The sequence below is a fragment of the Marmota flaviventris genome, chromosome 18 (assembly GCF_047511675.1).
Source record: "Marmota flaviventris isolate mMarFla1 chromosome 18, mMarFla1.hap1, whole genome shotgun sequence".
Taxonomy (NCBI): Eukaryota; Metazoa; Chordata; class Mammalia; order Rodentia; family Sciuridae; genus Marmota; species Marmota flaviventris.
In genome coordinates, this window is record NC_092515.1 from 45289942 (window position 1) to 45310828 (window position 20887).

General features: G+C 52.8%; 2 protein-coding genes across 5 annotated transcripts; both read right to left on the reverse strand.

Annotated features, from left to right (window-relative positions):
- Window positions 1–1066: 1066 nt before the first annotated feature.
- On the reverse strand, window positions 1067–8941 carry Cdh16 (cadherin 16). 4 transcript variants are annotated; one of them, XM_027939196.2, is made up of 17 exons: window positions 8897–8941; window positions 8528–8611; window positions 8262–8417; window positions 8054–8192; window positions 7556–7714; window positions 6631–6827; window positions 5899–6021; window positions 5560–5710; window positions 5098–5325; window positions 4936–5012; window positions 4676–4864; window positions 4316–4557; window positions 3687–3816; window positions 2587–2707; window positions 2351–2458; window positions 1965–2081; window positions 1067–1164 (listed from the first exon to the last, which is right to left on the reverse strand). In XM_027939196.2, the coding sequence occupies exons 1-17, from the start codon at window positions 8939–8941 to the stop codon at window positions 1067–1069; spliced, it is 2364 nt and encodes a 787-aa protein (XP_027794997.2). The 4 variants fall into 4 exon arrangements, with proteins under 4 accessions (XP_027794997.2, XP_027794995.2, XP_027794996.2 ...); XM_027939194.2 differs by having other exon boundaries at window positions 2587–2823; window positions 3683–3816; XM_027939195.2 differs by having other exon boundaries at window positions 2587–2753; window positions 3679–3816.
- Window positions 8942–13223: 4282 nt separating this feature from the next.
- On the reverse strand, window positions 13224–16514 carry Rrad (RRAD, Ras related glycolysis inhibitor and calcium channel regulator). Its single transcript, XM_027939149.2, has 5 exons — window positions 16350–16514; window positions 15762–16152; window positions 15014–15087; window positions 14679–14883; window positions 13224–13874 (listed from the first exon to the last, which is right to left on the reverse strand). Exons 2-5 carry the CDS (start codon window positions 16129–16131, stop codon window positions 13597–13599), a joined length of 927 nt encoding a protein of 308 aa, XP_027794950.1. The 5' UTR covers window positions 16132–16152; window positions 16350–16514; the 3' UTR covers window positions 13224–13596.
- Window positions 16515–20887: the final 4373 nt, after the last annotated feature.

Below are 20887 nucleotides of genomic sequence, written 5' to 3' on the forward strand. Positions count from 1 at the left end.
CAGGATGATCCACAGGGATTCCTGTCCAATGCAATGGCGTCCATCTGAGTGACTCCCCTTCCCTGAGTTTCTGCAGAGGCCCCATGTGCTCACCAGCCTGCTTAGAAAAAACCTGAAGTGCCTTGGAGCCTGCACTGGGGCAGAAGGGCACCCATCACCTCACCTCTTTGGTTCCTGCTTACCGGGCCCTCAAGATTCCTGAACAGGAGCTGTGGCTGTGGCTCAGTGGCAGAGCACTCATGTAGCACATGTGAGGCACTGGGTTCGATCCTTAGCACCATATAAAAATAAAATAAAATAAAGCTATAGTGCCCATCTACAAGAGAGAGAGAGAGAGAGAGAGAGAGAGAGAGAGAGAGAGAGAGACATTGGAGATTGAGAGATTCCTTAATAAGCTCCTTCTGAGACTGAGAGACCTCTGCCCACCTCTGGGTGCAGGTGACTCATGCACAGGGATAGAAGTGTTCTCGAATACGAACATAGGACACAGACTCACAAGGTCATGTCCTGCCATAGTCAAAATGATGTCCTGAAAATACAAGAATGACACACTCCAGCACTGTCCTCTTCATCATCACCTGCACAGTTAACCCATCTGGGGTTAGTGACCCTTCTTGCTTTGGCCGCATTTTCACCAATAGCCCATATGATGCCCCATGTTCTTCCTTACAAGGGACCCCGGTCTTGTCCCTCAAGCCCCTAGACCCATTCTGTGCAGAAGGAGATGGGGAAGGCATGAAGGGATAGATGTGTTCACACCCACATGTGCATGCACACATGCCTGTGGACACTCAGACATGGCATGGCCATCCTTTAGAGCTCAGCCCTGCTCGCTGAGGCTTTATTATTGGACAACAAGCTGCCATTTGGAGTACTCCCATGGATAACCCATTAAAGTCAGTGTCCGGGCTCTGGGGACTTGTCAGGTAACAGTGCCTCTGCCCAGGAGGGTGTAAGGGCTTTTACTCTGTCCTCATCTCCACTGGACCTTGGGTACTGGAACCTTTCCTAGTGGGTTCAGATGGAGTCAGAGGCCAAAACTTCCAGCTGGAGCTTCCTGGGTCCCTCAGACAGCTGGCTTCAGGGGCACACTGTCTGCTGGCTGATCCAGGTCCTTCTTCCTCGCCAAGGCCAGGTGGGTGAAGATGAGGATGAGGAAAAAGCCTGAGGGGCCCAAGAGGGATGGATCAACCCTCAGGAGGGGCTGTGGGACTTTTCCATTATTAGGGACCCATTGCTATTGGCATTGGTTTTAATAGAGAGGAAGTTTCCTAGACAGTGTCCCAGAAGATGGACTGGTATGACCTGAGTGCCTGACAGTTCAAATCACTTGGTCTCCTTGTACCTCACCAGGCCCTCACTGCACTGAGGCAGCCCTGGAACACTCAAGCCACAAAAGTCCCCTTCTCTGGGGGACAGTTTGGTTGGAGTTCATCTGAGAGACAGTAAGTTGCTCCTGTGTTCCTCCAGGAGAAAGGCACATCATAGCATTCTGCCAGAACCAGCAAAGAAAGCCAGCAAGGAAAAAATTTTAAGGAGCTAAATAAATACAGGGAATGGAGAGGATGGTTTGAACTGCAGGAACTAGGCTGGGAAGACCTGGGCTCTACCGTGTAATTTCAGGCAAGTTATTCACCTCTCTGATCTACAGGGACCTCATGTGCAAAATAGGAAGATACCAGGATCTACCTCGCAGAGTAAAGAGAGGATTCCATGTGACAATCCACGTAAAGTGTTTATCATAGGGCCTGACACAGTGCACAAATCGCATAATAGAAAATGCTGTTATAAGTAATGATTATGATGACTATGATGCCAGGGGCACGAGTATAATGAGCAGGGGTGTTGGCGGTTCCTTTTTCCAGACCTGGTGTCATTATAGGGACAAGGGGCACTGTTTATATGAAAGTTGTGGCCCCAACCAACCATCACTCTCCCCCATGCAGGAACCCATCCTCCATTACCTATTGCTGCTAGGGTGCCCACAAGGACGCCAATTGCCGACAGCTTCGTGGGCATGCCCTTCATGCGGCCCACCTTGCGCATGCACTGCCCCTCCACATTGCAGCGACACACAATCACTGGGGGACAGAGTAGAGGAAGGTGAGAGCGATGCAGGAGGGCTCTCTTGGCTGCTTAGAGACTCCTGCCTGGTCAGCTGGCTGACTTGTGTTTCTGTCACACACACATATGCATGGGTATGTGAATGTGTGTGCCTGGGTGCATGTAGGTATGTGGGCTCAATCACAAATATGTATGCTGTCCTTGTGAACCCACATGATGGGTACCAGCCCTTCCCCACTGCATCCTGATGCTCCCTCAGTCTCCCTAACTTAAGCCCCAGCCTTACCTCGAACCAGGAGCTGCCACATCCGGGCATTGTGGCTGACAACCACAGGGACTATGTGTTCTCGTGGCTCTACCCAATGCAGGGCCAGGGTGAGGTAGGCATGGGAACCTGTCAGGTTGCAGGAAGTGACCAGGGTCATTAGCTTGACAGGTTCACTGGGGGCTACTTCCCCTAGGTGTGATGCCACCCCCATCTCACTTCCCAGGTGACCCTCCCTGTCTTCCCCCATCACATACCATTGAGAGTCTGGAGGCGCCAATCTCGCTGCACTGTGGGATTGGGACCAAGGGCAAAGCTGTAGGGACCATGCCCACTGGCCAGGTCAGGGTCTTCACTGGTGATGAGCACACCATAATCCTGGCGTGGTGTGCAGAGGTGCCGAGCAGGTACAAGGGCCAGAGCCGGGGTGGGGGCAGGAGGGGCCTTTAGGAAGTGGACCACGAGGGTGGCAGAGGTACTCAGTCCTGGCTCATCTGCGTTGTTGGGGGTAGGATTGAGCTCCAGAGTCCCTGGGCTGCTCTCTCCCCACATAACCCATCAGTTTCATCCTGCTGCTTCCCTGCCACTCTGCCTCCACTCCATCCACTCCGTCTCTCCATCCCACCATCATCCCCATGGCAGTCTCTTCCTCACAATGAGCTTCACTCCTTCACTATCTGAGCAGCTATTTGTCCACCTGTGCCTTTCTGAATGCCAAACCTGCCCCCATTGCCACCCCTGCTACTGATGCCAGCACCCAGCCACATGGCAGCACCCTCACCATAGAAAAGCCCACCCCTGTTGGTCTTCCCTGAGCCTTATGACTTACCCTCCCCAGGGCCAGCTGTTCATCCTGTAAAAGCTCCATTCACAGTCCTCCACACCTGGCCTCAGCAGGGTCCCATTTGGCTCATCTCCCAACACTCCTGCCCTAAAGGCAGCCCCTGGACCTCCTTCCACCTCTCCAATCTAGTACCTCTGTCCTGAGCTTGTTCCTGAAGCCAACACCCTAAGAGGCCATCCAGAAGTTAAGGGACTGGGTTGGGGGATTTCAAGTGGGAAGCTAGAGGGTAGTGGAAGAGGAGGGCAGAGACCAGGTCTACCTGGCTCCCTCTTACTACCTGGGGGTAGACCCATTCTCAGAAAGAGACACTGGACTTAGCTCCTTGTCCCTCTCTCCCGCCTGGGGCTTGGTGGCTGTCCATAAATGTCCCAAGGAGGAAGCTCAGTCCTGCCTGTTTGTCCATCTGTCTGAGGTTTGCATATGGAGCTAGTAAGATTTGCATATGGAGCTACTTCAATATGTAGTCCCAGGGCCTACCTCACAGAGGCCCCCATATTGCCTGGCCATACCTGCATCCTGGGCCTCCACAAGCACTGTGTATGAGTCTCCAGGCCGGGCGCCATGCAGGGACTTGGCCGTGTGCACTTCCCCAGAGAATTCCTTGATGGATAGCCAGCCCTCTGAGTCATTGACCAGGGAGAACCTGAGGCCCAGAGAAGAGGGTAGAGGTAAGGAGGCACTGGGACTATGTATGAGGTCTTGCCCATGTGACGTGCTCAAGGTCCACATTCTCTCTGTGATTCAAGGGAGACAGTAGGCTCTCTCCCCAGCTCAGGACCTGCTGGTGCTGGGGGAATTGAACAATGGATACTGTGGGTAGGGGAAGTCTACCACAGTAACGGGGGACCTAATTCAACTAGGTCCAGGGCACACTGCAAAGGAGTCTGGATGGGATCAGAGCCTGGGGAAAGCTTTGTCTGTGCTTCTACCTGGATGCAATGTGGAGGAACCCCCTCCAGGTGAGCTTCTATGGGGTCTGAACACTGCCTCCATATCCTGCCCAATCCATCCAGACTTGATTCCCCCAGGAATCACAATCACTATTCTAGGCCATAGATAATGTGAATCTCGTCTGAGGCCCTGGAGTCATCCTGGGGAGCAAGATAGATCCAGCCCAGGTAAGGGCTGGGCTTTTGGCTCACCTGAGGGCTCTGCTCCTAGGGTCTGAGGGCTGGATGGTCAGCAGTAGCGAGCCAGCTGGGGTGCTGACTGGGATCCTGGCCTCGTAGCTTTCCTGGTCCAACTTGGGGGGTGGTATCACTCTCTCCACCAGCACGGTCACTGTGGCTGTGGATCCAGGGCCTGGGCCTGGGCCCACCAGTTCTTCCACGTTCTGCACTACCACCACTACCTTGTGATGGGGAGCTGCCTCATAGCTGAGGTTCTGGAACCAGTGAGGCCCAGGTCACTGTGAGGGCTGGGGCGTGGCACACCTGTGCGTGTGTGCATGTGCCTGTGTGTATGTGCACATGCGCCCCTTTTACATCAACTCAGACCCTTACCTTGCGGAGTCTGAGTTGCACATGACCAGAGTCTGGCTCCCAATCCAGGCCGAATATCCCTTCCACGTTTCCTGCTTCAATGGCAAAGTCCATGAGGCGGAAGGCAGGCTCAAGGTCAGCATCAGTGGCCATGAGAGTGGCTACCAAAGTCTCAGGCTCGACATCCTCAGGGAGGCTTATAGGCCCAATCTGGAGAGAGGGCGAGGGGTGGTGAGCCCTACCAGCACCCTTCCCAAGGTCTCCTTCCTGCTTTTACTTACCTGGGAGGCGGTAAACTCAGGGGCGTGGTCATTGATGTCTGTGATTGTAACTGCAATCTCACACGTGCTGCTGAGGCCTGAGGCAGGAACGAGCTTCGTGTTGGTGAGACTCCAGTAGGAACAGAGTGGGTAGGAGACCCAGGTCACCATCAGGGCACTTACCACCCTCTGCTCCTGCTAGGTCAGTGGCTAGCACCTGAAGCAGAATGTTCTGGCCGGCTTGGAGTGGAGCAGTTCCCAGAGTCACAGAGCCTGAAGTAGGATCCAGCTCAAAGAGTCTCCCCTCAGCCCCCTCCACAGGTTCAGGACTGAGCAGCTGATACACAACGTAGGAATTGGGAGAGCCAGGGGCATCTGCGTCCTCTGCCGACAACCTAGTCACTTCAGTGCCTACAAGACAGGCCACACCTGGGTGGGACCACGGCCCAGACTGGAGGCCCTAAGCCTCCCACTCCATGCTTCTTTTTTGTGCTGAACTTAACATGAGCTTGTGCGCGGAGGAGTGTTGGAGAGGGACATTAATATAGGGGCCTGAAGCTAGAGTCCCTTACCCCAGAGAAGCACAAGGGGATGGTTCTCAGAGACTGCACCTTTCCCTCACCCCTGACCAGACCCACAGCACACCTGGGGGGCTGAGTTCGGGGATGCTGACTGAGGGCCCATGTGGGAGGCAGACGGGCCCGTTGTCGTTCTCATCCATCACCACCACGTGTAACTCGAGAGGCGCTGTGTAGTCCTCACCAAGGGAATTCTGAGCCCGCACCTGGAGCACAAACTGCAGTGGGCAGTGGGAGGCTTCAGGTCAGGGCCAAGGGTGGTTCCAGTCCCTTCTGGTGGCCAGCTTCAGCTCTTCTGGGCTCTCTTCCACTGCCTCAGTGTTCTGTGGGGGATGTGACATCCCCAAAAGCCAACCAGTGACTAAGCACCCTCCCGCCTACCTCCCTGGCTTCCCTCTCACCTCACCTCAGCCTGGGCCTCTCGGTCCAGCTCCCTGGTCACGTAGAGTTTCCCCTCTGTGTCCACTTTGAAAGGCCCAGGGGGCTGGCTCTCCAGGTGATAGCGCACATCCCCTCCACTCCAATGTGCCTGAGAGGAGGGTACAGAGTGAAGACACCCATGCCAAGCGCAGGAATGTTCAGTGTCAGCACTTGTGTCCCAAAGAGATACCCAAGCAAGGGGCCGGACCCAATTACCATGTGACTTTAGGCAAATTGCTCTCCTCCCTAAGTCTTGAGGCCAGGTAGATTCCCCTGTAGGGGGCACTTGTCATTGTGACTTTGCCTTGATTCAAGCCTGGCCCTGTCCCACAGTGCCCTAATAACCAGGTTACTCTCTTTTCTGTCTTTTCAAGCTGGGCCTGACCCAAGGACATTCCTAGAGAAGGCCTGAGACATTCCTGTCCTGGGTGACAATCCCCATGGCAGCAAGAGGTAGCAGCTGTTCTCCCCAAGAAAGCCTTGGGCAAGCTGGAGAGGTCAGAACACAGAGCTACACCGGCCAGAGGATGGCAGGTTAGGAACTATGGGCTTGGTCCCAAAGCCTTATATACCCTCCTCTACAGTGAGAAGTAATGGGAAGAGTGGAAGGAGGAGTGGGGGTCAAGTTGGTTCCCAGCATACCTTCCAACAGTCCATTAGCCTCAGGTTCAACTGCATCATCTGGGATTGCTTTGGCCACTGAAAACCACTTACTTACCTGGGCAATGTAGTGTGGGTACAGGACTTCAAGATTCTCTGCCAGGTGTATAGGTCCTAGGGGCACCCAGGTGTTCTCTACTATGGAGATCTCTATGGTGGCTGTGGCCTGGTGGCCTGAGGCTTGGTCACCCATGTCCTTGACCTGTACCAACAGCTGGTAGGGCCCCTCCAGGGCATGGTCTAGACTGGTGCTCCCTAGAAGGGATAGGATGGTTATCCAAGCATGAGGCCAGGGAACAAGAACCAGAGTAACCTTCTCAGCAGATACCAAACACAAAGCCAATCCAGTGGCAGAGGTTCAGAACACTCTCTTGCCCAAAGGATAAGAGGAGCGTTTAACACCATCATGAGATTCCAACTAGGATTTGATAGTTTGCAATGTCATTTCCATATCTACTCACACAGTGATGTGAGGGGTAGATGGATAGCCAGGATGGAGATGTGGTAGACGTGGGCAGGGTGGGAGATGATCATTGGATGAATGAATAATTTACTGGGTTGATGGATAGGGATTTGGGTGAGTGCATGGAAGAGTATGTGGATATGTGAGTGTTGGACAGATGGGCTCTATGGGTGGTGTCAGGGTAAATGTGTGAAGGGGTGACTGGCTGGGTTGAGGTATAATTCACTTTTTTTTTTTTTTTTTTTTTATCCTCAAGCAGTGCTTCTAGTTTGAACTCCCTGTCTAGGTCTCTTCTGCCTTCAGCTCTGAGGTTCCTGGACCACAGCCCCTTTGAGCCATTTCTACCTGGTTTCCTGGGTGTGGGCAGAGGCACACCACCCTGTTTCCTAGCTCTCCACGCACAGCCAGGCATGACCTCTGCCTTGCTCTCCGTCCTTTTCTCCCCCTTCATCTCCAGCTCCAACTCATTTGCAGCTCAGAGCCCCTCTTCTTCAGTTTCCCTGACTCTCCTCAGGCTCACCCTCGGGACTGAGAGCCAGAGCCCCCAGTTGAGGCTCCAACTGGAACATGTTTGGCGAAGGCTGGGCTGGAGCCTGGTTCAGGATCCGGAATCGAAGATCTGAGTTAGCTGTTCCTGGTGCATCCCCATCTGAAGCTTCAAGGAAGAGGAAGGGGACACCTGGTGGGTGGGGAGAAGATACACTGTAAGAGATGGTGGGGGTGGGGAGTCTCCTGTGCTTCCCCTCTCTCTTCCTGGTTCTTCCTTCTATATCCATCCTTCTATCAATCAGGATTGTGGGGGTGAGACATGGCTTTTCATCCCACTTCACAGATGAGAAAACTGAAGCCAAGAATAGACATGACCCACAGCAAGGTGGGAAGGGGGCAGGATGGGACAGAGATGGGGGAGAAGCTTAGACTCTGGCTGCCCTGGTCCCTATACTGATTGTCTTTTTACTCTTGGCTGTTCCGTAAGTGTTCACCTGACTGCTGCAACTTGTCTTCCCTCATCACTCACCAGGCCTGGTACCCTGACTCAGTTGAGCTCTGTAGACGGTCTGAGAGAATCGGGGCACCTGGTCATTCTCATCCTTCACATGCACAATCACATGCTGTGGACCCCACAAGACATGTCCATCCTCAGTCTCCAGGGTGACCTGGCAAAGAAGAGTAGTGAGTACCTGGCCTTGCCCTGCCTACTCTCCCCTATACCTTGCCAACCATACCTGCAGCTGATATTCTGCCTGTTCTTCTCTGTCCAGGGCCCTGGTCACTGTCAGGAAGCCAGAATCTGGGTCCACAGCAAAGGGGTCCTCAGCTTCCATGTCTGAGTCCCCTGACAGTACAACCCGACCTTCAGCCTTCTCACGGGGCAGTGGCAGCTGGTAAGAATGGAACCAAAGGAAGTGGAGGCCAGGCCCCTGAAGAGTACCCCTTCACTTACTTTACATGTGGGGACACTGAGCTGGCACTTACCAGCTCTCAAGCTCACCTTGATAAGGTACAAAGGGAAATTTCCACCATAGTTTTCAGGGACTTCCACATGCAGATCTGCAGGCTGGGCCTCAGGGAAAACCTGTGAGTGAATGCTCACCTTGACCCATGGTCTATCTTCCTACAAAGGTGCTGGGATGTGATGGGAAGAGAAATTTCTGCCCCTTCTCTGGACCTGGCTTTACCTCAGTCCATCCATCTTCTGGCTTTTGACCTCCGGACCCCACATCAGCCCCACACCCCCAGCTCTGAGCCCCCCACTTCCATACTCTTCCTATGGTGAGTAAATTGGTCCAGATGGAGTTGAGGGAAAAGGGTGCCAACCCCCAAGACCAGGGCCTGAAGGAGCGGGCAGGACCCAACTCACCTGGGTGATGCAGAGGCAAAGGAGCCACAGCCAGGCAGGGACCATGGTCAGGATGGGCCTGAGGGACATGGCAGTGAGAATCTGGCCCAGATGAGTGGGAAGGGACGTTCTATCCCATTCACACGAGTAGAGGAACCTCACTATGGACTAGCCTCCTCTTCCTTCCCTGTGGCTCACTGTTGCCTGCAGGGAGGTGTCTAGCTCCCCAGCAAGACCCAGCAAGACCCCAGACCCTCTTGGCTCTTGTTCCCACAAGGATCCCTCCAGACCTTTGTCTCTCTCAAGCCCTCACTTCCCCAGCTTGTAGATCCCAATGTAGTGATTTTCCGGCATCCCCGCATTCCCGGACACACAACAAATCACAAAAGTTTTAGATGGAAAGACTGTGTGAGGTCACTTCCTGTAGTTGCCTCATGTTGCAGGCAAGGTCTGAAGGTCAGGGCCTGGCCAAGGTCATAGAGGACTTGACCACAAGAACATTCTTCCTGGAACAAGGATTCATGGCTTGGGGTCTCAGGCACTGTCCTGCTTCCCACTGCCACACTCCAGACATGGAGTACCCCCAGGGTAAGAGCTCTGCCCTCATCTGGGCATTTTCCAGCACTTGGCCTATATCTAAGCACATAGAGCATCCACAACCACTCCAAGATGGATCCCTGGAAATTCTTCCCCAAAGGACAACAGAAAGAGAGGGTGGTGCCCCCAGACCCCACTTTCACACTCCCTCCCACTCCCATTCCCTTACCCTTGGTCCAGCTGCCAGGTAAGAGGGCTCCTTCTGCAGGGAGCTCTGGGCAGGCTGGGCTGGGTCCAGTAGGGCAAGGCGGGCACTTGAACAGGTAGGCGGGCCAGCCTTGCTTGCTCAGGAGTGGAAAATGCCACCAGGCCCATAGCAGCTGGCCTGGCCTGGTCTAGCCCCCCAAGTTACTCATTGACATTGGAAAGCTGGTTGCTGCTCAGCATCCGTGACTGCCAGCCCCAGGAGGTGGGCAAACCATGGCCTGGCCCTCCCCTTCTCCGACACAGCTCAGTAGACACTCCTTGGCCTTCTGGGCTTGGACACTACTTTTTCCATGGCTTCAGACTGGGTCCCACTTCTCCCCTGTGTGCCGGCACCTGCAGCTGCACCTTTGCACACTCTGTGTTCCTTTTCCTTGGAATGCCCTTCCCACCGCTTCATCTATGTGGTAAGTACCATGCTTTAGTTCTCAGGGAAAACGGTCCCTTTACCAGGAAAGCCCCCAGTGCTCAGAGGCTGGTTCAGGAGCCTCCTCTGGGAATGACCCCACCCCACACCATAAACTTTCTCTATCAATGTGTAGAGGACACCAGCTTGTCGTCCATTCATTAGACTCGGAGCCCCTCCAAAGCGGGATTCAAATTTCCTGTCACAACCTGACCCTCGCCATGCCTGGCAGCTCCCAACTGGTTTGTGAAACTAAGACAAGGACTGGACCTGAGGGCCGATGAGCAATGCATGACCTGAAGTGGGCATTAAGGGTTCTAGGTGGTTCACCAGTGGGACTAATGGGTGGGACAACAGCTGTGAGCTCCCTTGAGTGTCCCCATATCCTTGCATTGGCCCCTGATTGCTGATAGAGTTGGGACAATGAACTGTCTTATGCCTCTGAGAAGGAAAGAGAAGACTGAGCCAACTCAGGTGACCTTGAGAAACTACAAGGCTGACCAGAGCCCTTCCCCCAATAAGTGCTGCCAAGCAGATCCAGGAGAAGCTTCTGGGGCCTGGGAGTCTGAGATGAGGGGGAAGAGGGAGGGGGGGATATGCTGGTCTCCTGTCTCTCCCTGTCCTTGGAGTTTCCCATGGTCTCCCCTGAGGCCTTCCCACTGCATATCTGGTTAGACTCTCTCTCTCTCTTTTTTTTTTGCAATTTATTTATTCGTTTTTTAAAAATTTTTATTGTTGGTTGTTCAAAACATTACATAGTTCTTGATATATCATATTTCACACTTTGATTCAAGTGGGTTATGAACTCCCATTTTTACCCCGTATACAGATTGCAGAATCACATCAGTTACACATCCATTGATTTACATATTGCCATACTAGTGTCTGTTGTATTCTGCAAGGTTAGACTCTCTTAAGCTGGCAGCTAGGCTAGCACCTGTCAGCTGCCCCCAGTCTTGTCACAAGCTGAGTGCCTGCCTCTCAGTCACTTGGGCACCCAGTCTGGGTAAGTGATGTGTGGGGATGTTGAAAGGGTCTCACAGATGTTGAGCTCCCACTATGCCCAGCACCTCTCTGAGCACACACTGTTCTACCCACTCCATTCTGAAGGGGGCACTGTCTTCAAACCACACACTGGGGCACAGAGAAGCGAAGTGGTTCTTAGTACTCTGGATCATACAGCCAATAAATAGCAGAGCCAGGATTCCTCTTCAGGGCTGGGGACCCTCATCTGCTCTGAGAAAACCATGCCCTTCCCATGCCTCAAAGTATATTGGCAGTAGGCACAGGCAGCAGCAGCAGTTTTGAATAGTGAATATTGTCCTGGGGGGCATGTGGGTGAGACTCAGTGGAGACACACACACACACACATACACACACACGAACACACCACACACACACACTGGACCAGCTTCAAACCTCCTTTTGCCATGGAACAAGTTGTAATTGGGGTTCTAACCAGGTCTTGGGAGCTTCCAGGGGTCAGTGAAATGAATAAATGGAACTAATGTAGAAATGGGAAATACATGGATCATATCCCAGACCCTTCTCAGAAGGTGTCCCTCACCTTGTCCTAGACTGCCTTCAGGCTTTGGAGATGAGGAGATTTGTATACCAGTCCCCATTTAGTCACTTTTCTATCCATTACCAAATGCAAATGCTCATTCCTGAAATCATGCACAGTAGCCTTCTGTCCATGGGGGATATATTCCAAGACCCCCCAGTGGATGCCTGAGACAGAGGACAGTATCTTTCCCCCACACGCATTCTCCTCCCATATATGTGAATATATATGATGTAAACATATACATATATATGGATATATGTGTGTGTGTGTATATATGTATATATTTAGTCACGAACACTACATTTTTGCCTATATAAACCTATAATAAACTTTCTCCTTTTCTTAAAGGAAGCACTTTACAGCCTTTCTTTGGCATTTCTGAATTGCCGGTATCACTACTCTTGTGTTTTAGGGGCCATAAATAAGTAAACTAAAGATTACTTTATGACTAGCACTGTAATATACCAAGATAATTGATATGATAACTGAGATGCCCTAAGAGACTAACAGGTGGGTAGCACACACAGTGTGTAGCCTCTGGACAAAGAATGATTCATATCCTGAGTTGTACAGAACTGCATGGCTTAAGATTTCATCATGCTATTTAGAATATCATGCAATTTAAAACGTAGGAGCTGTTAATTTCTGGAATTTTCCATTTAATATTTTCAGACTGTAGTCAATGAAGGGTGACTAAAACTACAGAAAGTGAAACTATAGATAATGGGGGATAATTATAGTCAAACTCCTGCACAAGCGCCTGTGTTGAGGATGAGGGAGTCACAGTCTCACATTCTTCCAAGAATGTATGATCTGGGGATGTAGCTCAGTGGGAGAGCACTTACTTTCCCAGCATGTACAAGAACCTGTGTTCAATCCCCAGTACTGTGGGTGGGCATGCTCTTGCATTCCAGGTAGCCAGGGCTCCAGGGAGCTGTTTTTTCCAAAATCAAATTAGCCAATGCCCAGCCAGAAAGAATTTTAAGAAAGAATTGTGTGGGCCCCCTCAGTAACCCAACCTCAGCATAGGAGATGAAGGAGCTACCTGGAGCCAAGAATGCTCAGGTACACCTTCCTCATTCCCACTCTTACAAACCATCCACCCTTCTGCCACCCAAGTCACTGAAGTTTCCCTCCCTCCATCTGCAGCTCAGTTGATTCCTGGCACCTCAGGAGGGAACAGGGTAGAAATACCTGGTGTAGAGCCAGACCCAGGGTTCTTGTCAGGCAGTGAAACCCAGGGGAAGGCGTGTTCTCTCAGGCAATGTTTCCTTTTATATATAGTGGGGTGATAAGACCCACAATCATCCAAGCAATGCCAGGCCCCAGTGCAGAGATAGATCTGGACAACAGAGGCTGGGAGGGGTTTATGTCTCCTCCTGCTCCCTGGACACTCCCAACTTGCCTTGCCTGGACCTGCTTCCTCAGTCCATCTGGCTATATGCAGGCCCAAACATGAGAACCATCAAGGCCGCACACCAGAGTAGGGCAAGAAGTTCCTATCTCTCAACTTCAGATACCTTCCTGCTCCTGAAGCCCCCAGATAGGAGGAAACACAGTTCACAGCCCTGACATGTCAGGAAATAAGTCTTTATTACAAAAATCTCCATGTAAACAATAGCAACTGCACTGAACAGTCTCCTTCCAAGGCACGCACAAAGAAGAAAGGCAGGGTCCTGTCCCCTCACACGGGTCTGGCTGGGCTCAGGTTGCTGCTTGGTATATATGTGGGCCTGCACATGCACATCTGTGGGCCCAGCCCTCACCAGCCACTGGGAACTGCCTCCCGGGGCAGCACGGTCCTTCTGTCCATGACCCATGGTGGATGCCCAGCTGGCAGCTCCACAGGGTGTCGAAAGTGAGCTAGCCCTGAGGTACCAGTGGTGGTTGGCTGGGCCAGCCCACCAACCTATCCATCTGCCCACCTCAGTGAGAGCCTGCAGGGTCTCAGAGAACTGAGAGGTCATGGCAGGACTTGGACTTGGCACGAAAGGCCATCTTGCGGCTGTTGCGTGCTACAATGCGGCCCAGGAAGCGTTTTGCCTTCTTGCCAAGGCTCTCCCGCCGCCGGGTTCCAGCTTGCCGTCGTGCATTGGCCTCTTTGCTGTCCCTGCGCAGGCGTATCTGGCGAACAACACCCTCAAACAGTGCCTGGACATTGTGGTGTAGTGCTGCTGATGTCTCGATGAACTTACAGTCAAAGACCACAGCGCAGGCCCGGCCCTCTAGGTGGTGGGGATAAGAATGTACTAGTAAACAAAGGGTAGGGAACAGCATTCAAACCCTGATCACCCCTGGCAGCTACCATACAAGAATTCCCAGGTAAGGGAAAGGGGAGGCCTGGGTCTTCCTTAGAACTCCTGTTCTGAGGGTCCAGGACACTGCAGGGTTACCCCGCAGGCAGGATGTGCCTACATTTAAGGAGCCCCCAAAATGGTAGCCCACAAAAGAAATTCATTCATTCATTTATTTGAAGTCTGATATTTAAAGGGAAGTACTGCAGTAGTCAACCAAGAAAATAAGAACTATTTTGGACAGCTTTGCTGTCATATTATGATGAATGACCCAGTAGACTTGGGTGGTAGACTTGAAGAGTGGTGCAAGTCACTGCTGGGTTCCCCTGTGGGACTCAATGATGGAGGCCACAGAGGAGGATGCTGAGACTGAAAAGAAAGGGCCAAGCTTACTCTGAGATTGATCTCAGCCTGCAACCAGACTCTTACCTTCTGGTCTGGTTCCCTGAACTCTCTTCTACCTGTCAGGTCAGGGTCAGTGGGGCAGGAGAGTAGGGCCCCATGGTGCCTTACTTTCCCTAGCAGATGTGATTCTTTTCCCAGGCCTCTTGAGCCATTGGGAGCCCTGTGGAGGACAGTGGGGGCAACAACTCTCTCTCCCTTCCTTTCCTCTAAGTTATCTTCCTGAATATTTTTAGCCACTGATGACCCCCAGGGATTCAAGCTGAGCCAAGACTAACTGGACCACAGCCCAGCCAGGATCTCCCTCCCTTTCCTGACCCTCTGCCTGCTTACCATCCACGGAAACCTCACGAGAGCGCACCAGGTCACTCTTGTTGCCCACAAGGATGATGGGCACATCGTCTGTTTGCCGTGCCCGTCGCAGCTGGACCCGAAGTTCTGAGGCCTTCTCAAAGCTGCCCTTATCAGTTATTGAGTACACGATGACATATGCATCCCCCATGGCCATGCAGTGGCCAGGCAGCCAGCAGCTACCATCCTAAAGAACACACACACACACACATCAACCCAACAGTCTTCATGCCCCTGACATGAACCTGTCACTTCCAGCAGGACCCTACCCCAGCTCAACTTCCCACTCCTGCCACGGGTTCCAGTCTAAATCTTACCTGCTCCCAAATGTCATAGACCATGAGTGATGCCTCTTCTCCGTCTACCATGATGGAGCGATCATAAGTGTGTCCTAGGCAGGAGACCAGTAGCCAGGTTACTTGTTGGCTGTCAAAAGCCCCCATTTCCTTGTTTCCTGTAGTGGCCACATCCTCCCCTCTCTTCCCCAGAACCCTCCAACCCTCCTCTCCACTATGAGCAACAAAAATAAGAGCTAGGAGCTGGGGGATGGATAGCATGGTGTGCCTGACCTCCATCTACATCCCTCTAGGCTAGTAAAGTCTTGAGTGCTCCCTGCCCCCCTGCTATCTGGTCCTATGGTGGCTCTGATCACAGTGCCTATAGAATAGTGACTGTCATACCCCTGGGGGCCAGCCTTGGCCATCCAGAGCTCCTCTCTTAGAACTCCCTCTGCTTGTGTTCCTGCCAGCCTTGGCAGGGAGGGATGTCCTGCCCCACACAGTAGTCACATCCAAGCCCTGGGTCTTCTATTTTGGGCATTTCTTTCCTACCAAGGTCTGACATGTGGGGTGGGGATGGGGGTGGAGTCCTTTCTCCCTTAAGTCTCTGCATCTTGAAATAGGAAAGTAGACTCTGAAATAGGTAGGGCTGATTTTGAAACTGCCTTTAGAAGTCCATGGTGTTTACTGTTTCTAATCCAGGTCTCCAGCCCCACAGCCCCCCAACCCCATCCCATTCCCACACCAGGGTGAATCTCCCCTCTCCTGAACAGTAGCATCACCTCACCTGCAGACTCTGCTTCAGGCCCGTCCTCTACACCACCAAAGATACGCGCCAGAGCACTCTTGCCGACGCCTGGAGCCCCTAGCAGCAACACCTTGTAAACACTGTCGTCTGAACTGCTGCCCCCTGAGCTGAGCGAGTCGGAAGAGCCCTCTGGCCAGTCCAGCCTCCGATCCTGGGTCCCGGTTCCAGTCGCAGCAGCTACCAGGGCGCCAGGAGACAGCGCCGCCTGCAGGTCTCGCTCGTCCACTGGCATGCTACGGCGGTGAAGCGGAGGCACCGGGCCCCAGGGGGTGCTGCCCCGACGGCGCTCGCGCTCCCGGACCCCACCGCGGCTCCCGCCAGCTCCGTTGCCACCGCCGTTCAGAGTCATCGCGTCCAACGCAGTCTGGGTCTGGGAGACCGGGAACCGGGATATCAGTGTAAGCCGCAGGGAAGGCGGGATGCGGAGTCAGGCAAGATGCTCGGATCTGCTGCCACCTACTCCCAGGCACTAGAGTCCTTGAGTCCTAACCTGTGATCCCGCCGGGCCTGGCCTATCCATCCCCAACCCAGACGGTGCGGCCCACCCCGCTCTGCCAGGGCACTCACCCACTCACACACAGACAGGGTCAGGCCCAGGATCTGGGCTCCAATACAGATACAGCCCGCTGAGTCTAAGATTCAATCCACTCGCAGACCAGGGTTCAGTCACTCGGACCCTTGCTGATGCCACAGACTCTGCCGCCTCTGTTGTCTCTTCAGCTCCTGCTGGTCTGGGCTCCGGAGCCGCCTATTTAAGCCCCCGCCCGCCCCCTCCGCCCCCCCGTCCACGCTGCTGCGGGGGCTGACGTGTTCCGCCCGGGAATCCCCCACCCTCCCCCAGGGACCTCACCCCCACCCCAACACACACACACTCCCACTCATCAGGGGTGGGGCAGGTTGTGTGAGAGGTGGGAGGAGGAAGGAGAGGAAGCGATTGGGGGGGTGTGAGAGGGAGGCAGGCAGCGGTAAACTGGACCAGTCAAGCAGTAGCTCCCCTCTGGGGAAGAATTAGGTCTGGCCCTTTAAGAGTGAATTCTCCCTTCCCTCTCCTAGTCCTGGCCTGTTGCCCAAGCAAGTAGACTAGTTGTGGACTGGACAGAGATTCACCCTTCTGCGCCTATGACACCCACTCCCCACAGGCCCAGATACCAAACTAAATCCCTGCTTCTAGCCTCAACACCAAGTCCTATTCTCTTCTCTGTTCTGAAATATTGGAGATTCGCCCTAAGAAGTCTGCCCTTCAGGGTGAGGGTTGTTATCACTCATAAACCCCTGGAGGCCCTTAGAGGGCTTCTGGGGGAGAGACCAGGGGGACCCTCTGGCAGCACCAAGCAGATGCAGATGCTCTAATCCTGAGGAGGAAACACAGGCCCAGAGAAGGGAAAAGTTGAACTCAGTCCCCACCCCACCTCCTGGCACCTGCCAAACAGCTGCCAGCAACTCTGCTAAAAATATCAGTCCTCCTCCTGGCCCTCCCTGGTCGTTCTGCTCCTGGCCTGAAAGTTGCCAGAGCTGAGGAAATTCAGGCAGAGGCCAGCCACTTTAGAGTCTTCAAGCTTTACCAGTTTCATAGCCTCAGTCTGAGCCTGCTGTTTAGCACGCCCCCCCCCCCCCCCCCCCCCCCCCCGTCCCAGGAGGGGCATAGATGCAGAATAGGGGCAAGAGATGGGGAATGTCTTAACCACCCATTGGTGCCATCATTGTCCAGAGCTCACACCTTTCCTCAGATCTAGGGTGGTGGCTGGGGCACAGAGGGAAGGAGAGGCAATGGGGGACAGAGTGTCTAGTCCTGGCTCTGCCTCCAGCCTACTGACTCTTGCCCTTCTCCTAGTCTTAGGGTGCCCAGCTATATAAATCGGGCATCATGACCTATTCCCCCACCTTGCTCATCTCTGGGGTGCATGAGGGTTGGGGGTAGACAGGCTGTGACAGGAGCTTGCTATCAGACTCTGACGTTGGATTGTGACGTTTGAGTGTGGTGGGGGTGGAGAGTACCCATCTGTGACTCAGGTGACATCATGGATGAAACCTAGTGGGCTCTTGCAGGTTGTCATGGAGACCTGGGCCAGGCTCTCTGGCTGCTGTGTCAGTTTCCTTGGCAACATTTAAGAAGGCATTGAGTTGAGGAGGGCCTGGCTAAGTAAGGTTAGCAGGTTCATGCAGGGCCCTCTTATTCCTGAGTTCCCAAAAGTAGGTAAGAGCTGGGCTAAGGGGAGGCCTGTCCATAGGAAGGAATTTCAGAGGCCTGGGTAGCCCCATGCTGGCTTTGGCTTCCTGGACAATGTCCAGTGCGAAGAGGGAGCCATGAGTCCAGCCTCTCATCAGAGGATAGAAGTCTCAAGAGCTACACACCACTTCCCATCAGGAGTCCTGGATAGCTGCTTGTGATGCCTCCCCCCACCCCTGCCACCTGTAACACATACACAGTGTGGCTGGAAAGAGCCCATAGGTGCCTGGAAGATTCTGGCAGAAGTGGATGGGTGAGGGGGATGGGCGGGGGAGGGGGAGAGGAGGAGGTGGTAGCTACAGCCCTTCCCAGCAGGGGCCATGCAGGGAAATACTGCTGGCTTTCCCCTCTGGTAATCTGAGCTCTTGACCTCAGCTGTGTGTCTTCATTGCCAAGGGAACCACATCTACACAGGGCTACTCAGACCCCAGGCATTCTGGCAGCTGCCCCAACAGGCCAGAGACACTCATCACGAGCCTAGGTATGGCCAGGGGCCCTAGGACATGACCTTGAGACACCCCTGCCTGTTCAGAATTGAGGCTGGAGTCAGGCCTAGGGTCCTCTGTCCTTTGTTGTTTACCTCTGTCCATTTATCATGGCTGAGACTCAGTTTCCTCCTGTATAGACCAAGGATAATGTGTTCTTCGGGATTTTTCTCAGATAAATAACATGAACTGCAGAGGTAAGGTAGCTGGCTCATGTCTGGCACAGGGTAATATCTCAGAAAGAACACTTCTATTTTTATTACTCTTGGTTGGATGGGGCAGGTTGAGTTAATCTGTTGGCACTCTCTTGGTGCTGTACCATTCTCTCTAGGATGGTGATCTGCCCAGGAAAGGGGCAGAGATCTCAGGAATAATGCAAATACCACTCCCCTTTATAGGATCTCATGCTCTCTCCTTTCTTCAGGTAACAAAATGATGCAAAGGGAACTTAGTTACAGTGTCCCCACCCTTTCTCACTCCTCAACCCAGTGCTCCAGGGCCTCTGCTCTGTTTTAAGACTCCATCCATCCATTCATTCCATTAACCTACAATAAGTATCTACTGTGTGCCAGGCGGTTATCCAGGGAGGCAGGATTATGAATGGAAATATAGCTACATATGTTCATGTGTGTCATCTAACCCCTGGGACAATCTCATTTAGCTATGATTGATTATTCCCATTTAAAAAATATGGTAACCAAGGCCTGAGGGGTCATGGCCAGAAACACAGACCCAGATACACCTGGCAGAGGGTATCAAAAAACCTTAAACTCCACCACCTTCCACCACACGCCAGGTCCTCACACATCAGCTGGTGTTCCAGAAAGTTCCTTTGGCATTGGCTTAGTGTGCACAGATGGTGCCCTGCAGGCAGCCAGGGGCCAGGCACAGATGAGTCAAGACTGTCCAGGGGACTATATGAAATGCCAGATATGGCATGAGCAGCTTGGTATCCCTTACCCACCAAGGCCTGGCTGTCAAGAAGGCCAGCAGAATGACTCAGCAACACCTGCCTTCCCTGTGAGTCCCACTTTCAGCTGCACATAGACACCATGGCCACCTCAGACAATTGGGGGTATCAGGGCAGAGGTTTGCATGTGGTAAGGCCTACAGCTTGGGAAAACTGCTAGAATCTGATCACCTGCCTCTCGAGAGCACTCAGCTTCTTCATCTGTGAAATAGGGGATCTGACGTCTGGAAGGTCATCTGAGATAGGCCCAGAGCCACTTTAAATTTCCACAGAGCAGTCCTAAGTACTGCCATGACTGTCCCTACATCACAGGTAAAAACCAAACAACTGAGCAATGGCTGAGGACTTCACCTCTCTGATCTTAGGCAGCCACATTCAGAGCCTCTCCTTGGTCACTGGGTGACAATAGTACTCCTAAAAACTGATTGTGATGACGATAGGAGTTGGGGGTCTCAGGTAGGCCTAAGCCCTTCTCTAGAGGCAACAGTGTCCCCTGTCATCTAAGCAGCACCTATCAGGCTGCTCAGGTTCTCCTTTATTTCCTAGTTGGAAGTCTTAGAAGGAATTTTTTATTAAGCCCATTTCCTTATCTGCAAATTGGGGATAAGAAAAGCAACCATTACACAGGGTTAGATGGAGAACTATCCGACTAGACTGTAAGTGTAAAGCCCCTGGTCCAATGCCCACTCTTAGGACAGGCTTAAGGTTGTCGGTGGTGCTCAAGAACAGATTTACCAAGTGCCCAGGTTTCCTGTTGAGGCTTCTTTAGGTCTCAGCCCATAATCACTTCTGAGCCCCAGCGGGTATGGTGCGTTCCCATTTATCCTCAGAGAAAGAAACTGCGCCAGAGAATCCCAAGGCAGGGAGCCCTGGGAAAGAACTCCTAACTGGCAGAGCTAGTATCTAAGCCTGAGGTCTCTCCAAGTAACCAAGTGCACTTAGGACCCAGAGCCAGGGGGAGGTGGAGGCGGAGGCCCCAGAACTGAAACATCACTTCATGGGATTGAGCTCCCCTTCTTACTCAACACCTGGGCTATCATTCATCTCTGGGAAGACTGATAGAAAGGGTTCCTCAGGATTCTTTCAGCAGAGAAAGCTGATGTCACTGCCTTGATGAGGAAACAAGACTGAGCATCACCATCAGCTGGACAAGCTATTATCACAAACTTATAAGAGGACAGGTTTATCTTGGCTCATAGTTTTGGAGATTTCAGTCCCTTGTTTGTTGGCTGTTGCTTTGGACCCGTGGTGAGGCAGAACACTATGTTTGTGTGACAGAGCAAAGCCTCTCACCTCATGGCCAAGAAGCAAAAGAGAGTAAGAGGGGGTGTCCACTATCTTTCCTGGAGGGTACACCCTCAACAACATGAAGACCTCCCCCTCTGCCTTAGCATATGGACACAATATTTTATTTATTTTTTAT